General features: G+C 41.4%; 1 protein-coding gene across 3 annotated transcripts; it reads left to right on the top strand.

Moving 5' to 3' along the window:
* The first annotated feature begins 4,143 nt into the window (after positions 1-4,143).
* ZNF234 (zinc finger protein 234) lies at positions 4,144-20,273 on the top strand. Of its 3 annotated transcripts, none has more exons than XM_012446544.3 (5): positions 4,144-4,315; positions 4,909-4,966; positions 7,344-7,434; positions 11,071-11,197; positions 17,965-20,273. In XM_012446544.3, the coding sequence occupies exons 3-5, from the start codon at positions 7,420-7,422 to the stop codon at positions 19,815-19,817; spliced, it is 1,995 nt and encodes a 664-aa protein (XP_012301967.2). In that variant the 5' UTR covers positions 4,144-4,315; positions 4,909-4,966; positions 7,344-7,419; the 3' UTR covers positions 19,818-20,273. The 3 variants fall into 3 exon arrangements, with proteins under 3 accessions (XP_012301967.2, XP_012301966.2, XP_064237268.1); XM_012446543.2 differs by having other exon boundaries at positions 4,145-4,315; positions 17,962-20,273; XM_064381198.1 differs by lacking the exons at positions 4,144-4,315; positions 4,909-4,966; positions 7,344-7,434; positions 11,071-11,197 and adding an exon at positions 16,980-17,032 and having other exon boundaries at positions 17,962-20,273.
* Positions 20,274-20,384: the final 111 nt, after the last annotated feature.

Here is a 20,384-nt window from a genome sequence, read left to right as displayed (position 1 = left end):
TAGGCCACAAAACAAGTCTTACTAAATGTGAAAGTTTGACACCATAAAAATATATTTTCCAGGCTAACACCCTTTTCCCACTTGCACCCAGGTGAATTAAAAAAAAAATTTTTTTTTAATATATTTTTTCCAATTATCATAAATCTAGATCATAATAACTACACATCAATAGCAGTATAAAAAGTGGAAAAAGCCTGAGGCGAGAGGATCGCTTGAGTCCAGAAGTTTGAGACCAGCCTCAGCAACATGGTGAGACTCTGATGCTACCAAAAAAAAGGCCGGGCCGAGGTGGGCAGATCACTTGAGGTCAGAAGTTTGGGACCAGCCTGGCCAACAGGTGAAACCCCGTCACACTAAAAATACAAAATTAGGCATGGTCGTGCATGCCTATAATCCCAGCTACTTAGGAGGCTCAGGCAAGAGAATTGCTGGAATCCAGGAGGTGAAGGTTGCAGTGAGCTAAGATCACGTCATTGCACTCCAGCTTGGACAACAGGAGTGAAACTGTCTCAAAAAAAAAAAAAAAAAGTAAATATTTCCTAGTTTTGTCAGCTGAGAGGGTCAAGAATAACACTAAGGTAGCAGCAATCACAACTAGCACTCAGTTCTTTGTTTCTTTTTCTTTTTTCTGTTTTTATTTTGTTATTTTTCAGTTCTTTGTTTCTAACTACATTTTCCACAAATAGGAGCCAGAAGTCCTAGGAGAAATATCTGATCTCATGGCTAGGGCAGGGAAAATACCCAGTGAACTTGGAACATACAGTATCAGAAAGTAAACCACTGCACAAAGATCTCATATGATGAACGGGAGCCAAAAGGCAAGAGGAGACTTCTTGAAGAGGATTTTACTGGCAAAACCTGAGAAAATCAGAGAATCAAAATACATAATAACAGTAGTAGATGTGAATTCATTAATATAATAAGAATTCACAAATCCACACTGGCATAAACAAATAAATAATATACATGCTCCCCACCCTCCATCCCCCACCCCTCTATCCCCACCCCTCTATCCCCACCCCTCTATCCCCTACCTCTTCCCTACCCTCCATTCCCTACCCCTCTATCCCTCACCCCTCCTCCCACCCCTCTATCCCTAAAAATAAAAAAATAAAATAATAATAATAATAAAAAACATGGAAAGCTTTTTCTTAGAGTATAATGCCAAGAAATAAACACAGAATGAGTTGGAATATCTCAATTTTTCACCATTTGGTGAAAATTTTACTACTATTTAGTAGTAACTTTTTAGGGGAAAAATAATTTTAGAGTGCAGACTTCTGGAAACACCTTAATCAACTGTTCAAGTTTAGCAGCACCAACAATGGATAAAAACGAGTATCTGGTATATCCTGAGATCATGCACTAAGGACAGGAATTAATCATAATCCAGAAAGACATAATCTTGAATGTTGGAATCCCTGAAGATCAAAATGTTAAAAATATAACTCTGGAAATTTTTTAAAAAATTATTTAGAAGATATTGATTGGTTGGCCTGTCGCAGTGGCTCACGCCTGTAATCCCAGCACTTTGGGAGGCCGAGGCGGGTGGATCACGAGGTCAAGAGATTGAGACCATCCTGGTCAACACGGTGAAACCCCGTCTCTACTAAAAATACAAAAAATTAGCTGGGCACGGTGGCGCGCGCCTGTAATCCCAGCTACTCAGGAGGCTGAGGCAGGAGAATTGCCTGAACCCAGGAGGCGGAGGTTGTGGTGACCTGAGATCGCGCCATTGCATTCCAGCCTGGGTAACAAGAGCGAAACTCCGTCTCAAAAAAAAAAAAAAAGAAGATATTGATTGATTTACATTTCTTCCTTCCTTCCTTTTTTTTTTTGAAACATAATCTCGCTCTGTCACCCAGCTGAAGTGCATTTCCCTTCCTTCTTCCCTCCTTCCCTTTCTTCCTTCCATTTTTATTTTTCTGAGACAGTGTCTCATTCTGTCACCCAGGCTGAAGAGTAGTGGTGTGATCTCGGCCTCCCAGGTTTAAGGGATTCTTGTACCTCAGTCTCCTGAGTAGCTGGGATTACAGGCATGCACCACCATGCCATGCCAGCTAATTTTTTGCATTTTTAGTAGAGACAGCGTTTCACTGTGTTCATCAGGCTGGTCTCAAACTTGTGGCCTCAAGTAATCCAGCAGCCTTGGCCTCCCAAAGTACTGGGATTACAGGTGCCTGGCCAAGATGGATCATCTCAATAAATTTTATCATTTGAAGGGCATACTAGAGCAACCATACAGCTGTAACTAGTATAGAAATGTCAGTCAATTTTCAGAGAGGGAGATGTATGGCATTGGGTGGTTAGCACAGTAACCTGTTTTTATGTGTAAATAAAATTATGAAAAGGTCTTTTTTTTTTGGTTTATAAAATAAATATAGAACGTGAGACTTAGTTTTTTTAAAAAACAAAAATATAGATTGATAAGTGTATTAGTCCATTTCTGCATTGCTATAAAGAAATACCTGAGTATGGATAATTTATAAAGAGGTTTAATTGGCTGATGCAGCGTTCTGCAGGCTGTAGAGGAAGAACGGCAGCATCAGCTCGGCTTCTGCGGAGGCCTCAGGAAACTTATAACCATGGTGGAAGGGGACCAGGGAGCCAGCACTTCACATGACGAGTAGGAGGAAAAGAGCAAAGAGGGAGGTGCTACACAATTTTAAACAACCAGATCTCACAAGAACTCCATCAGGAGAACAGCACTAAGGGAATGGTGCTAAACCATTAGAAACCTCCCCTGTGATAAATTGGGGATTACATTTCTTTTTTTTTTTTTTTTTTTTTTTTTGGAGACGGAGTTTTGCTCTTGTTACCCAGGCTGGAGTTCAATGGTGCGACCTCGGCTCACCGCAACCTCCCTCTCCTGGGTTCAGGCAATTCTCCTGCCTCAGCCTCCTGAGTAGCTGGGATTACAGGCACGCGCTACCATGGCCAGCTAATTTTTTGTATTTTTAGTAGAGACGGGGTTTCACCATGCTGACCAGGATGGTCTTGATCTCTTGACTTCGTGATCCACCCGCCTCGGCCTCCCAAAGTGCTGGGATTACAGGCGTGAGCCACCGCGCCCGGCTGGGGATTACATTTCAACATCAGATTTGGGTGGGACAGATCTAAACCATATCAATAGGCTAATGTGTGTTTATGGGGAGAAAAAAATCTGATTGTCTTAAAGAAGGATTTTAGATGGGCTGTTTTCTGATTTTGCTTTATTCTATTATTAATTCGTATTAACGAACATAAGCCAGATTCCAAATTACTAACTATAATAATGGCATTTTAACCAAAAACTATAAAGGAAGAAACTCAAATAAGTTCCCTCATGTATAGGATCCTCCTCAATGCTACTGCATTAAATGAATCATAGACATTGGGTGTCTGACACCAATGCCAAACGCTTCACCAGTTACACTTGCTTTGAAATACTGGGCAATTTACGAGCTTCTCTGAAATTTGGTGTTTTACCTCTTCAGCATACAGAATACCATGAAAATGTAAATGAAGAAAGATAGCTTTTCCTCGAGTACAAGGGCTTCCCCACTGGCCCTCTCAAATGATGATTGTTTTGCCGGCCAAACCAGTGGTATCACAGCTTCTGGAGTAGGGGCTAGCACCTTCTTTGTTCTTCATTGCCTCTCCTAAACCATTGTACTTTGCTCATTCTTTAAACTTTGTTTTAGCCTCATATTATCAATTTATAGTAATCATTAGCCTTCTTTCAATTATCTACTGACCCCTACATTCCCTGTTTATTTCTTCAAGATTGTATCTCCTCGTTTGTTCTCTTTCCAATAACATTCCTGTAGTCCTGGGAGGCGTTTAAACTTCGGGAATTCCTGTCTGTTCAGTATTTTCACTCAAGGACTCAAGGAGAAGGAGGAAGGACGACTTTCAGGGTCACAGTCCACATTCCCTACCAGGCGCTCAGGGATATAGAATTCGTTTCCCCATGGCGTTTCGGGAAGCGTAGTCAACGAGCATCGCGGAGTATCAACGCTTTCCCCTGAACGTTGAGATTCTGGACGTTTACCCTCAGCGTTCTGACTGTAATCCAAACGCTCAGGGGAGTCGTGGTCCGTTTGCAGGCGGATCCCGGGGATTCTGGGAAATGTAGTCCCGACGATCAGTGGCTTCACAGCCACTTCCGCTCGGGGAGGGCTTGGGGGTGGTGCGGCTGCCGCCGGGCATTCCGTGGTAGTTTGATCCAGTTCCGCGTTTTGTGGGCCATTTCTAATATCAGAGACTTAAGCTTGGGTCTTCTCGGGACCCGGCGGTCCGGTTATGGGAAAAGAATCCTCGTTGGAGAGCAGAGGTTTGGAGGGGCGAGGGCAGCGGCTTTTGTTCTGTCAGCGGGGCCTTCTTGGGCTGGGGGCTCTCCTCGCGTCCCGGGGCGGGGCGGGGGCGGGGTCATTGGGACTTGGTCGGGTCTCGTCTCTCCTGGTTTCAGGATTTCCGGGGCTCTGAGCTCGCCCACTCCTCCTCCCTGCACTCCAGGCGCGTGGCCACTTCATTACAGTCTAATGTTGGGGTGTTACTTAATCTCCCTGGGCCTCTCTTTGCTGTTCTTTAAAATAGGGACTTTAGAACCATCCTTGTAGAATCGTTTTGGAAACTGAAATAGGTTACACAGCACAAGCAGCCCCTGTCACTTGGTGACTGGTGGTCTCTTGTTAATTTTCCACGAAGCCTGTCAGGTCCCCGGGTGGCGTCAGAACTCCAGCAGGAGGAGCCCCAAGCCCTTGTCTCTGATCCCTGCAGGACGCTGGACGATCCCCGACGCCTTCTGACCTCGTTTTAGGAAGGCGAGGGTTGTGTCCACTTCCCCGAAGGGAGGGGGATATTTAACTTTTCTTGAGGACAGTGACCGGGTGAGGGTATTTCACACACAGCTTTCTCCTTCCCCAGCCTGAAAAAGAACTGAACGGAGTGACTTCTTGGCTCCTGAAAGCAAAGCTCCACCTGAGTGAGTGTGACTTATTTTTATTTTACAGAGACTGTATTTTTGTAGCATGTGTAATAGGGCATGTGTATTTATAATAATTAAGCCTTAATTACTAACTTCGATTGTAGGGGCTGTGTACAATTAAATACGTTTAAGCCACACTGTGGCTTTGTGGAGAGGTACTGCTTTTTTCCACTCTAAAGATGAGTGTGAGACGCAGGGAGTACCAGTTATTTGCCCGTAGTCACCCAAGTAGTAAGAGATGAAACTGGGGTTGGAACCTAGGCATTCAGGGTCAGAGCCCGAGTTGATCATCTCTTGGATATATTCTCACTGAGGCAGAGGAACTAGCTGGACTCAGGTGGAGAAAGTAAGTTAGAAGTTGACTGAAGGACCTTGAGAGCAAGGCTAATCTGCTTGGAGTTTTCTGAGTTTTTAAAAACTGTCAACTATTTTGTTTCATTTATTAAAAACATTTCACATTCTAATAGAACCATATCACTGTGGACCACTCAGAAATTACAGAAATATGAAGATATGAAAATTTTAATTACCTATAATTCCAGGCTGGAAAAGTAATAATGGTTAATTTCTTTTTCTTTTTCTTTCTTTTTTTTTTTTTTTGAGACGGAGTCTCTCTCTGTCACCCATGTTGGAGTGCAGTGGCGCGATCTTGGCTCACTGCAACCTCCGCCTCCACCACCTGTGTTCAAGCAATTCTCCTGCCTCAGCCTCCCAAGTACCTGGCACTGCAGGCATGTGCCACCACACCCGGCTAATTTTTGTATTTTTAGTAGAGATTGGGTTTCACTGTGTTAGCCAGGATGTTCTCCATCCCCTGACCTCGTAATCCGTCTGCCTCAGCCTCCCAAAGTGCTAGGATTACAGGCGTGAGCCACCGCGCCTGGCAGTAATGGTTCAATTTCTAATGCATTTTGTTTTAGTGGTTCTGTGTTTATAATTATTTACTTATAAATGTTTTACAAACTTTTTACTATACTTTTCTCAATGTTTTTCAATTATCTGTTTATCCATGGAAATTTCCAAATAAAGAGATAATAAACTGGTGACCTGCCATAGTCTGTAATGCTCATTCTTATTCTTATCATTATTGTTACTCCTATGACTATTTCCTGATTTTTAAAAACTTTAATACAGTAATTATATAATTTTAAGTCTATAGAAAAGCTGCAAAATAGTATAGAGGGTCGGGCATGGTGGGTTATACCTGTAATCCCAGCATTTAGGGAGGCCGAGGCTGGTGGATCACTGTCCAGGAGTTCGAGACCAGTCTGGCCAACATGGCAAAAACCCTTGTCTCTACTGAAGATACAAAAATGAGCCGCATGTGGTGTTGGGCGCCTGTAGTCCCAGCTACTTGGGTGGCTGAGGCATGAGAATTGCTTGAACCCGGCAGGAGGAGATTGCAGTGAGCTGAGATTGCACCATTCACTCCAGCCTGGGCCACAAGAGCAAAACTCTATCTCAAATAAATAAATAATAAAATTAAATTACTTTTTATGGGTAGATATACTTGTTAGTGGGCATTATACTGTAAAGAAGAGCATCCTGTTGCTCTGTTTACGTATGTATTCATTCAAAAGTAAATATTCTATCAATATGGACTCAGGACTCAGTCTTTTTAAATTCAATGACATGTAGATTAATAATTTTTTTCCAACTTTATTGAGGTGGACTTTACCTATCATAGAATTCACCAATTTCAAGTGTACAATTCAGTCATCTTTAGGAACTTTGCTGAGTGCCGTAATCATTATAATTTAGCTTAGATCATTATTGCTCATTTACAGTTAATCCCCATTCTTACCCAAACCCCCATCAACAAGTAAGCTACTTTTTCTTTATATACATTTGTCTGTTCTGGACATTTCATATACATGAAATCATACAATCTGTGGTTTTGTGTGCCTGGCTTCTTCAACTCAGGATAGTGTTTCCAAGGTTCACGCAAGTTGTAGCATGAGTGAGTACTTCATTCCTCTCAATTTCCAAATAAGATTCCATTGTATGGCTATGCCAGGATTTGTCTATCCATTTTTCCATAGGAGGGCATTTTGGTTGTGTACAGTTTGGGATTATGAATAATGCTGCTGTGAACATTCATGTGCTAATTTACAATACACCTCTGTGTTGGTGGGGACATCCCTGGCCATCCTTTCATGTCACTCTTATAAATGTTTTACAAACTTTTTACTATACTTTTCTCAGTGTTTTTCTGCTTATCTGTTTATCCATGGAAATTTCCAAATAAAGAGATAATAAACTTGTGACCTGCCATATTCTGTCGTGCTCATTCTTATTCTTCTCATTATTGTTACTCCTATGACTATTTCCTGATTTTAAAAAACTTTAAAAAGACTTTTTATGTCTTCAATAGTGTTCCAGGCACGATTCTGCCTTCTCTCAAATGGCATAACTCAGGACTCTGCAAATTCCCAGAAACAGGAGGAAAAATGACCACATTCAAGGTGAATAAGGCTTGCCTGTCTTGCTGTTAAAATTCCATCTCACTATTCACATTGTCATGTTTGCTCAGGAAGACTCAAGAACAACTCTGCCTTTTGAGTTGACTTTGGTTTTAGACGTTGTTTATTTCATTATTGCAGTCAGTCGACCTTCTGTATCTGTGGGTTTCACATCTAGGGGTTATGCATCTTTGAGTTTTGCATCTGTGGATTCAACCAACTGCAGATTGAAACCTGAGTATATGTAAGGCTGACCATATGTATTTTCCTTTTGTGGTTGGTTGAGTCTACGGATGTGGAACTCACGGATGTGGAGGGCTGACTATACTACAAACACTGTTTTAGATAAGAGATTTGAGCATCACAAATTACGGTATCCTCAGAGGTCCTTGAACCAATTCCCTAAGCATATTGAAGGACAACTGTATTTCTCTTATAGAGTAGAAAAATTAGTGGGAATGAACAGTTCTCCCACCTCTCTGCTTACATATTAGCCGTTTTTATTTTCTTATAGTCTTTTCCTAATGTGCATTCATAACTATATTAGTATTCATATGTATCTCATTTTTAATTATTATTTTTTATTAGGTACTAAATAATGTTCATTTTTTGAGGTTATGCTATATTCCCATTTAATTAATGTTTCTTTTTATTTTTGACTACTTCCCACTCACGGACAAGTAGGTGATTTAAGAATTTCATTGTTTTAAATAACACTGCAGTGACAATTTTCCTATATAACCTTTTCCTCAAAAATCAATTCTGAAAACTTTCTGCTGATTTTTTTGTCTTTAAGGTACTGGAAGCTCAATTTTGAAAGGGTACTTTTGACGTGTACCACATTGGCTGTTTTGTAGATAGAATATTCTAACATGGCATAGCACAACAGGCTATAATGCTGCTTTACACAAATATTGTTCATATAGGAAGGGCTAGATTCTGTGTTCTCCATGCCTCAATCATACTTTGTATGCATTTTATTTACTAGTGTCTTAGGCCTTCATGTAGTAACCAGTTTGACCAAAGTAGTAGGTAGTAACCTTCATTTAAAACGTCCAGTGATGCTGAACATTTGCCAGTCACTTGTGTTCTGTTACTGCATTTACTCAGAGCAGTGGAATGAGGAGGTTCCTGGCCTCTTCTTTCTCTTAAACAGGTGAAATATGAGAAACCTGCTGAGATTGGCATAGGAAGTCAGGGGTCAGGAACATTAGCCATTCCATTCAAGTGAAAGTGAGAGACAAAAGGAAACAAATATTTCTCAATTGAATGACCCGTGGTGTGGGTGTCTGGAGTGCCCTGTTGGGTGATGACGTCCACAGGTATTGGGGGACACCTTGTCTTCCTAACGTGGCAGCCCCTCAGGTGCATTAAGATGCTCAGCACTCTGGGTGCACAAGGACGATGATCAGCACAGTGATTATATAAAACCTTTAAATTACTCCATGACAAAAGATACCTTACAGAGTATTAGGAGAAAACATAACAAGCTAGGGCAAAAATATTTACCACACAGGTGCCAAAAAAGATGAAATTCATAATAAAGACTGGTATTCATTTATAATCAAGTAAGTAAGAATAATAAAAAGAATTGTTGGCTGGTGCGGTGGCTCATGCCTGTAATCACAGCACTTTGGGAGGCCAAGGCAGGCGGAACTTCTGAGGTCAAGAGTTCAAGACTAGCCTGACCAACATGGAGAAACCCCGTCTCTACTAAAAATACAAAATTAGCTGGGCATGGTGGCGCATGCCTGTAATCACAGCTACTTGGGAGGCTGAGGCAGGAGAATCGCATGAACCCAGGAGGCAGAGGTTGCAGTGAGCTGAGATTGCGCCATTGCACTCCAGCCTGGACAACAGGAGTGAAACTCCATCTCAAAAAAAAAAGAAATGTTATTCTTAATTAGATTACCAAAACCATTGGAAAATTTGTAACCTGATGTTGGTCATCACGTAGAGAAACAAGGTACTTGTATTCTCTTGAAAGATTAGGGAGGCAGGAAAAAGGTTAGGAAGAAAATCTGCCATTATGTGATTATAATTTTAATTGTGTTTATTTTTAGGTGTTTTATTTTTCATTTGCAATTACTTTACTTATTTTTTTGGGACAGGGTCTCACCCTGTCACCCAGGCTAGAGTGCAGTGGTGCGATCATGGCTCACCACAACCTTGATTTCCTGGGCTCAAGCAATTCTCTCACCTCAGCCTTCTGAGTACGTGGGGCCACAAGCACACACCACCACATGCAGCTAATTTTTTGTAGAGACAGGGTCTCACCATGTTGGCCAGGCTGGTCTTGAACTCCTGGGCTCAAGCAGCCCACCAGCCTTGGCCTGCCAAAGTGCTGGGATTACAGGTGTGAGCCACTGTGCGTGGCCTGCAATCATTTTAAATACATATGAAAGTAAGATCTACTTGGCGTGGTAGCTCGTGCCTGTAATCCCAGAACTTTGGGAGGCCAACGCAGGCGGATCACCTGAGGTCAGAAGTTCAAGACTAGCCTGACCAACATGGTGAAACCCTGTCTCTACTGAAAATACAAAATTAGCCAAGCATGGTGACGCATGCCTGTAATCCCAGCTACTTGGGAGGCTGAGGCAGGAGAATCACTCGAATCTGGGAGGCAGAGGTTACAGTGAGCCGAGATCACGCCATTCCACTCCAGCCTGGGCAACAAGAGCGAAACTCAGTCTCAAAAAAAAAAAAGTTTTGGCTGAGAACTGAATCAAAAATAAAATAAAAATAAAAAAAGTAAGATCCACGTAAAATGATGTTTTTGCTGGATTGGCAATAATGAGAAAAATATTTAAAATTAAATATTCATTATTTAGAACAGGTAGGTACAGATCATCAGTTCCCTTGAATAATATGCAGTCATGAAGTGAGATGAAATAGATGATGATAATAATAAATAATAGCTAATGTTTGTTAGGCACTTCATCTGTGCCATGCAGTATTCTAAATGCTGTATGTAGTCTCTTGTTCAACCTCTGAAAGAACTCTGTCATGGAAGAAACGTCATACCCAAGATGAAACTAGGTGAACTTATCCAAGGTCACACAACTTTGAAGGGCACCCTTGTGGTGTACACTGAGGTATGATGGCTCCAGATCATGACACCAAATGCTGCAGGTAGTGATGGTGCTGTGTACCCTGGGTATACAGAAGGAAAACTATGTAGCAGTTCCAGATATGTTCCCCAAAGCTTGTTAGTTTGGCAGACTTTAATGAAAAGGGATAGCATCCAGGGTTCCTGTGTGAGAGGAGGAAGGTGGATGTTATCATTATGTTGGTTCTGACTTGCTAAATGTTTCTGGGGCAATTGATAATATTTACCAAAAGCTGAAACCTGTATGGCTCAGGATGCATCATTTAGAGTTCTAGATGGTTACTTACAAATAGACTCAGTGAAGGCACAAAGGCAACATCGAAGGCTATTGTCACTGATGTACTTTTACTGACGCTAAGGAAAATGGAAGTGTGGCATTGGTAAGATGGAAGGGGAAGGGCTGAGAAATCTACACATTAAGTCTCTGAAAATGTGGACCAACTTACCCCGCATACTTTCCACCTTCTCAGTGCTGTTTCTTTTCAAGTGGTTGTTAATAATGCTGAAGCAAGGTGTGTTTGATGTTATAGGAGGGACTGACCTTCAAAGACGTGGCAGTGGTCTTCACTGAGGAGGAGCTGGGGCTGCTGGACCCTCTCCAGAGGAATCTGTACAGAGATGTGATGCTGGAGAACTTCAGGAACCTGCTCTCAGTGGGTGAGCACATGAGCCTTGTGACACTAAATGTCAGTCTCCTGGAGTGATTTTGTGTCTTCAGGTGTTCAACACTTTGGAGGTTTTGAATTAGTCACCCACATTTGTGCACCTGACTTTTCCATCAACAGATTTTAGTGAAATGAAATGAGATAGAAAATGTCAGAGTTCATTAAAAGAAATGGAATACGTAGCAAATAAAACTGGTTAATTGCATGAGTGGTGTGAGAATCCATGGGAGGAGATTTAATGAAGATAGACTAGGGCTGAGCATGGTGGCTCACACCTGTTATCCCAGCACTTTGGGAGGCCGAAGTGGGTGGATCACCAGAGTTCGGGAGTTCGAGACCAGCCTGGCCAACATGGCGAAACTCCATCTCTACTAAAAAGTGAAAAATATGAAAATTGACCAGGTGTGGTGGTACATGCCTGTTATCCCAGCTACTTGGGAGACTGAGGCATCAGAATCACTTGAACCTGGGAGGCGGAGGTTGTAGTCAGCCTAGCTCATGCCACTGTACTCCAGTCTGGGTGACAGTGAGACGGCCTCAAAAAAAAAAAAAAAAGAGTGAAAGAAAAAGAAAATAGACATTGGTTAGAAATGTAGTTTAGCAATGCAACAAGATGTAACAGTTTTTTGTTGTTTGAGATAACACCCAGAGTTTTTTGTTTATTTTTTAAGAAGATTAAGGAACGCAGACAGAAAAGTGAGGTTCGAGTGAAAGTTTAATAAGTAAAAGAAGAAAGCTTTTTGCCAGCAGAAAGGGGGACCCAAATAGGGTGCCCCCCTATGAAACTGGGGTGTGGGATTTTTGTGGACTGGCAAGGAGAAGGAATGTGCTTAGTTTGTGGGCTATTTTGGAGAAAGTATGGCTTAGCTTGGCCTGGGACCTTGGCCTGGGACCAATTGGCTGAAGTGATGATTTATAGAGGCCGGATTTACAGTTTGAGAAAAGGAAAAAAACAAACAACTCTGAATGGCTTCTTATTTTTCTTAAAGTTGAAGCCTTTTATAGGAGCTTATAGAGTCCTATGTGTTCTGCTCTTCATCCCTCTCTGCCTCTCTGACTACATCTCCTGTATTCTACCTCTTGCTCCATCTTTTCCAACCACATCATCCTCCCTACTGTTTCCCAGACCGGCTAAGGACACTATATTATTATTATTATTATTAAGACAGAGTCTCGCTCTGTCGGCCAGGCTCACTGGCACAATCTCGGCTCACTGCAGCCTCCACCTCCCAGGTTCAAGTGGTTCTCTTGCCTCAGCCTCCCAAGTAGCTGGGATTACAGGTTCCTGTAACCATGCCTGGCTGATTTTTGTATTTTTTTTGTAGAGATGGGATTTCACCAGGTTGGCAGGCTGGTCTCAAACTACTGACCTCAAGTAATCCACCTGCCTCAGCCTCCCAAAGTGCCGGGATTATAGACATGAGCCACCGTGCCCAACCTGGACACTGTTTCTTCCTGCTGCTGTACATATTACCACAAACTGAGTGGATTAAAGGATAAAAATGTATTGTCTTTCAGTTCTTTGTTTGAAGTCCAACATGGGTCTCACTGGGCTGAAATCAAGCTGTCAGCAGGTCTGCATTTTTTCCTGGAGGCTTTAGGGAAGCAGAATCTGTATCCTTACCTTTTCAGTGTCTAGAGGCTGCCAAATTTCATAGCTTGTGGCCCTCTTCGCAGTCAGCAACACTGCCTCTCTGATCATTCTTCTATAGTCACATTTCACTTTTATTCTGTCTTCATCCTTTTTCCACTTTGTAAGGACTCTTCTAACTGCACTGGGCCCACCTGGATAATATAGAATTGCCTTCTATTTTTAGGTCAGCTGATTTGCAACCTTAATTACGCTTTGTTATAACCTGACGTATTCTTAGGATGAGAATTAGAACGTGGATTCTTTCAGGGACTATTATTCTGCCAACTACAGATACTTCTGCCTCAAAGCCCTTATTTGCCCTTCTCTCTGCCTGGAAAAACTCACCTAAAATCCTCTTGGCCCCTCTCTTACTTCATTCAGGTGTCTGCTCAATTTTAATTTCACGGTGAAGGCCTTTTCTGACCACCTTACTGGAAATGCCATCCTTTACTCTCTGCTCTGCCTTCTCTTGTGTCTCATAGACTTTGGTTTACTTGCTTATCCCTTCTTTCTCCCCAGTGGAATATAATCTCCAAGAGTGGAGGAATTTTTTTTGTTTTGTTTATTGCTGTATCATCAGTGCCTAAATAGTCCTGTTACATGGCAGATATCTGTTTATATAAATATTTGTTGGCATAATGAAGGCATTAATGGTTGGATGTGACCTCACTCTAGGAGTCTTGCCGCTAGGACAGGTCATACACAAACCAGAGTGAATGAAGGGTGTTGCAGAACATTATTTGTTTTCTGATGGCTGTATGTCCAGTTTCTTCTTCCTTAGGTGCCCTTCACATGTATGTGTGTTTGTGTGTGCATTTGACCCTCATCCCATGAAAACTTACAAGCATTGTGGTTGTGACCACACTGAGTAACAAACCTTCCCAGTGGCTTTCCTGGAGACTTCCATAGTATGGAACACATTCATTTCTGGGAAGGAATAATTTTGAATGAAGATTCTGATGTCTACTTCTGAGACAGCTCACCACACAAGAAGATAACTATTTCCTAATGTGTCAGATGGTAGCTAGGTTGCAAGCTGCTTTCCTTTCAACAGACTACCCATCTTTACTACTTTTGCTTCTTCTAAAGTGCCCATCCACATCACTGCCCGCGGGTTTCACCTCCCCTGTGCCAGCAGTGGAAGATTTAAGGTTTGAGTGGCAAAAGTTACACAGCTGAATGTTGCCTGACTCTCTGGTTCAAAAATATGCTGTGCTTTTATTTTCTATGAATGTAGTAGCCATTAAGCATATGTTAAAGAATATAGATGTTGGCTGGGTGTGGTGGCTCATGCCTGTAATTCCAGCACTTTGAGAGGCCGAGGTGGGTGGATCATGAGGTCAGAAGTTCCAGACCAGCCTGACCAACATGATGAAACCCTGTCTTTACTAAAAATATAAAAATTAGCTGGGCATGGTGGTATGCACCTGTAATCCCAGCTACTCTGGAGGCTGAAGCAGAAGAATCACTTGAACCCGGGAGGTGGAGGTTGCAGTGAACTGAGATTGTGCCACTGCACTCGCCTGGGCAACAGAGTGAGACTGTCTCAAAAAAAAATCATGCGTGTGTGTGTGTGTGTGTGTGTGTGTGTGTGTATATCACAATTTTTCTTTTATTTTAATAAAGACTTGGCTTTTATTTTCAACTGGTTGACATTATAACCTGGGAAGAATGAAGAAACTTCTTGCTCAAAATTGTCACATCATCAGAGAGACTTGTACCCCTCAAAAAACTACTATTCTTAAGGGTCAGTTTGTTAAATATAATCATATATTCATCATATGTATATATAATATACCAAGAGTTGCATACTCTCCTATTCATAGTTTTTCAAGGTGTCATGCTTGGAAATTGTCTTTCTATTTGAAGCAGTTTGTTTAATTAAGGACCAGGTACCTTCTAGAACCCAAGTTTTTTTAGCTCTTTTGAGCATGAGCCACAGCAAGAAATGCATCTTTTACTCTAACCAGAACAAAAAACAAACAATTCATGTCTGTGTAGATTGACATTATAGCTTTAGTAAGCATTTCACCTAAGGACCCCTTTCCTGCTGGTGGTAATGCTCTGATAGTTTCTATCCTGGTTGTTTTTTTCTGAATGCTTATTACAAGCTTTTAAATTTATTTCACAGCTCATTAAAGGGCTACAGTTGTTAATTGAAAAACTGTTGTGAAAGGCCCAACTTATCTATATTCAGAGCTTCAGAAGGAACCAGTATATAGGCCTTTCTGCTTTCTTTTCATCCCAAGTGATTCTTGCCACCTTCAAATTTTATTATTAGCCTCATCCTGGATGCACCTGTCCCTTGTATGGCTTTTCAGCTTCTCTGCAAAATTAAAATTTTCTGTTCTTTTCCTACTTTGAATAACTTATTTGGAAAAGATGTTTTTCTTCTAGGACTTAGCTTAAATTCTCACATGAAAAAGTCAAACTGGGGTTCATTTATTCATTCAACATGCATTTATTGAGCATTCACTGTGACAGGCATAGTTCTGGACAGTGGTTATAAAGGAGGAAAGTGTAAAATGAGTATTATGTCAGAATTAGAAAATCCTTCCCTCATTGATGCTGCATTGTTGTGGGAAGGACAGACATTAAACAACCAGTAGCTTAGTATGTCCAAGTGGTGAAAGTGCTGTGAAGAACATAAACAAGTTCAAATTACCAGAGGTGAATTGGGTGAAGACAGGATTCATTATTTTTCAGTGGGTAACAAAGCAGGCCTCATTGATGAGCTGACATTGAGCAGAGACCCATAAGACATGAGGAACCGTCCATATCACTATCTGGGAAGAGTTCCTGCCTGAATATAACTCCTGCTGTGAGATTGGCTTTCAAAGTTTACACTGTGACATCATCTTTTTCATCTCCTCATCTCTACCTCAGTTGTGAAAGATTGGAGCCTACTTTTTCACTTTTTTTTTTCTGGAGTTCTGAATTACTGCTAGATTTTAGAATAATGTATGTTATCAGTTCAACTTCCTTTCCCTTTTGTCCTCACATAGGAAACTTGCCAACAGAAGCTCAAGTTTCACCATCTGTTTATCTGCTATATGTTAGTCAGTATGTGGTTAGATAGTTGCTCCCAGCCTGCAAGTCATTTTAATCATTCCAGTCACCCAGACATTGAAGTAACTTTCCAGTAAAATGATCAGGGCAGAGTTATGTAGACGCCATTTAACAAATGTCTACTGATACAAAGGAGGAGGCAACTTTTTTTTTTTTTTTTCCCATGACAGAGTCTCACTCTTGTCATTCAGGCTGAAGTACAGTGATACAATCATGGCTCACAGCAGCCTCTAACTCCTGCATTCAAGCGATCCTCCATCTCAGCCTCCCAAGTAGTGGGAACTACAGGTGCATGCCACCACATCTGGCCAATTTTTAAAAAGGTTTTCAGTAGGGATTGAGTCTTGATAAGTTGTCCAGGCTGGTCTTGAACTCCTGGGCTCACATGATCCTCTGGCTTCAGCCTCCCAAAGTGCTGGAATTACAGGTGTGAGCCACTGCACCCTGCCAAGAGGCAGCTTTTAAATCACTATTCCTGAAGAGAGGGGAGTAAGTTTTTCCCCTGTAAAAATTTCCTTAGAGGTACTTCTTTCCACTAAATTTTGTGGAAGAGTTCATTTAAAAAATTATTTCTAAATATTTAGATCTCTTCGTACAAGGTTAAACATTTTGGAATATTATTAAGAATAAACTTTTCAGAAGACACATTTTAAATGTAAGTTATATTAGAAGTGGTCAAGAGTTTATAATAGTTGCCAACTCATTTAATGTCTATCAACACAGAAAAATAAGATTAAGTCTATATGTTTTGCAGAATATTCAAGAATATGGTTGACTCTTGAACAATGTGGGGGTTGGGGACACCAATTCCCCTCACAGTAAAAATCCATGTATAACTTTTGACTGCTCCCTAAAATTTAAAAGGTCTACTGATAACATAAACAGTCAATTAACACATATTTTGTATGTTATAATGTATTATATACTGTATTCTTATAATAAAGAAAGAATTCTTTATTCTTGCAATAGAGAGAAGAGAAAATGTTATTAAGAAAATTTTAAGGAGGAAGATGAGGGGTTGGTCTTGCTGGCTCAGGGATGACAGAGACGGAAGAAAATCCATGTATAAGTGGACACATGCAATTCAAACCTGTGTTGTTCAAGGGTCAGCTGTACTTTGAACATGTAAATATAAACATTTCAGGTTATTTAATAATTTGAATATGTAACATGAACCTAAACTGCAAAGTATTTGATTATTTTCTTGCTTTCCCTTGAAGTTCTAGTTGATTCATATTATCTACATTTTTTTTAACTTTTAATTTTATTTATTTATTTATTTGAGATGGAGTCTTGCTCTTGTCCCCCAGGCTGGAGTGCAGTGGCGTGATCTTAGCTCACTGCAACCTCCACCTCCTGGGTTCAAGCCATTCTCCTCCCTCAGCCTCCAGAGAGGCTGGGATTACAGGCACCAGCCACCACGCCCAGCTAATTTTTGCATTTTTAATAGGGATGGGGTTTCACCATGTTGCCCAGGCTGGTCTCGAACTCCTGACCTCAGGTAATCCACCCGCCTCAGCCTCCCAAAGGGCTGGGATTACAGGCATGAGCCACCACACTTGGCCTTTTAATATTTTTAATAGAGAAACATTCTTGCTTTGTTGCCCAGACTGGTCTCAAACCTTGGCCTCAAACTATATCCTTCTGCCCCAGCCTCCCAAAATGCTGAGCTATACAGGCATAACCATAGCCTATGCTTTTCATATTTATGTAATTTACTATTTGTTATTCTATATTGACTTTAAAATTCAGTGGAAATGGCAGTACAATTTGTATCATATTATTAATTTTTAAAATTAACTCTGACTTCTAACTTGTATCTCACATAGGAGACTTGGTATGGTCTAATGCCTAGTAGATAGCAACCAATTAGACTACCTCTTGATTTCTCTAGGCATGCAAATCAGAGATCATGATACACAGTGGAAAAGACCATTACACAAACTGGACCGTCTCTGGATTTGTTAAAATCCCATGCTCTCTCCTAAGTATGACATCTTGAAAACTTTACAGAGCCTTCAGTTTTCACATCTCTGAATTCTCTGTCCTTACAGCAGACAAGATCCAAAGTGAGATGGAGGCAGGACCACATGAAGAGCTTTCCTGGGGGCAAATCTGGAAACAGATTGCAAGTGATTTAGTCAAGTATGAAGACTCTATGATAAATATTTCTCAGTTCCCCAAACAAGGTGATTTGTCTTGCCAGGTTAGGGCAGGACTATATACAACTCACATGGAACAGAAGCTTTACCAATCTAATGAGGACAAAAAGTCCTTCACTGATGCCTGCAACTTTGACCTTCATCAACAGTTATACCCAGGAGAGAAGTCTCATTCCTGTGATGAGTGTGGAAAAAGCTTCTGTTACATCTCAGCACTTCATATTCATCAGAGAGTCCACATGGGAGAGAAACGCTATAAGTGTGATGTGTGTGGTAAGGAATTTAGTCAAAGCTCACATCTGCAAACTCATCAGAGAGTCCACACTGTAGAAAAACCATTCAAATGTGTGGAATGTGGAAAAGGCTTCAGTCGTAGATCAACACTTACTGTGCATTGCAAATTACACACAGGAGAGAAACCTTACAATTGTGAGGAATGTGGGAGGGCCTTCATACATGCTTCCCATCTTCAGGAACATCAGAGAATCCATACTGGGGAGAAACCATTCAAATGTGATACATGTGGTAAGAATTTCCGTCGTAGATCAGCACTTAATAATCATTGCATGGTCCACACAGGAGAGAAACCATACAAATGTGAGGATTGTGGTAAGTGTTTCACTTGTAGCTCAAATCTTCGTATCCATCAAAGGGTCCACACAGGAGAGAAACCTTATAAGTGTGAAGAATGTGGTAAGTGCTTTATTCAGCCTTCACAATTTCAAGCCCATCGGAGAATCCACACTGGAGAGAAACCATATGTATGTAAAGTGTGTGGTAAGGGTTTCATTTACAGTTCAAGTTTTCAGGCCCATCAGGGAGTCCACACTGGAGAGAAGCCGTACAAATGCAATGAGTGTGGGAAGAGCTTCAGAATGAAAATTCATTATGAAGTACATTTGGTGGTCCACACAGGGGAGAAACCCTATAAATGTGAGGTATGTGGGAAAGCTTTCCGTCAGAGTTCATATCTTAAAATCCATCTGAAAGCCCATAGTGTACAGAAACCTTATAAGTGTGAGGAGTGTGGGCAGGGCTTCAATCAGAGCTCACGACTTCAGATTCACCAGCTGATCCATACCGGCGAGAAACCGTACAAATGTGAAGAGTGCGGAAAGGGATTCAGTCGTAGAGCAGATCTTAAAATTCATTGTAGGATACACACAGGAGAGAAGCCATATAATTGTGAGGAGTGTGGGAAGGTCTTCAGTCAGGCCTCACATCTTCTGACCCATCAGAGAGTTCACAGTGGGGAAAAACCATTTAAATGTGAAGAGTGTGGGAAGAGCTTCAGTCGGAGTGCACACCTTCAAGCCCATCAAAAAGTCCACACTGGAGAAAAGCCATACAAATGTGGGGAGTGTGGAAAGGGCTTCAAATGGAGCTTGAATCTTGACATGCATCAGAGGGTGCACACTGGAGAAAAGCCATATACATGTGGAGAGTGTGGGAAGCACTTCAGTCAGGCCTCAAGTCTCCAACTTCATCAGAGTGTCCACACAGGAGAGAAACCATACAAATGTGATGTGTGTGGTAAAGTCTTCAGTCGGTCTTCACAACTACAGTATCATAGGCGAGTTCACACTGGGGAGAAACCTTACAAATGTGCAATATGTGGTAAGAGCTTTAGTTGGCGATCAAATCTTGTAAGTCATCACAAAATTCATGCTTCTGGTATATTCTATGAAAATGATGAGAGTAGTAAGAATATCAGAGAGTTGTCAGAGAAAGGAAGTTTGACAAGGTGATTAAAACAAAACAAAACTCATGTACAACCTGAATGCTTGTAATCAGATTTCATAGGAGAGAAAAATTTTCTTTATCAGCTTCTTTGTATTTATTTGATTTGTAATGTTCCACATTTCCATCTAGATTTTTTTTGTTTGTTTGTTTTTTGCTTTTTTAACTGAGTCTCACTCTCTTGCTCATGCTGATGCAGTGGTGCAATCTCAGCTCACTGCAACCTCCACCTCCTGTTTCCAGCGATTCTCCTGTCTCAGTCTCCTGAGTGGCTGGGATTATAGGCACATGCCACCACACCCGGGTAATTTTTGTATTTTTAGTAGAGACAAGGTTTCACCATGTTGGCCAGGCTGGTCTTGAACTCCTGACCTCAAGTGATCCACCTGCCTCCGCCTCCCAAAGTGCTGGGATTACAGGCATGAGCCACTGCACCTGGCCTCCATCTAGACTTTGAAATGATTGCCTTATAATTACTGTAGCATTCTCTTATTTAAAATATTTGTTTTGCCAGGCACGGTGGCTCACGCCTGTAATCCCAGCACTTTGGGAGGCCGAGGCGAGTGGATCACGAG

Source organism: Aotus nancymaae, unplaced genomic scaffold (genome assembly GCF_030222135.1).
Source record: "Aotus nancymaae isolate 86718 unplaced genomic scaffold, 86718_ANA_hifiasm-v0.15.2.pri h1tg000028l, whole genome shotgun sequence".
Lineage (NCBI taxonomy): Eukaryota > Metazoa > Chordata > Mammalia > Primates > Aotidae > Aotus > Aotus nancymaae.
The sequence above is the reverse complement of the archived record's forward strand: the minus strand, read 5'-3'. Positions and strand labels throughout refer to the sequence as shown.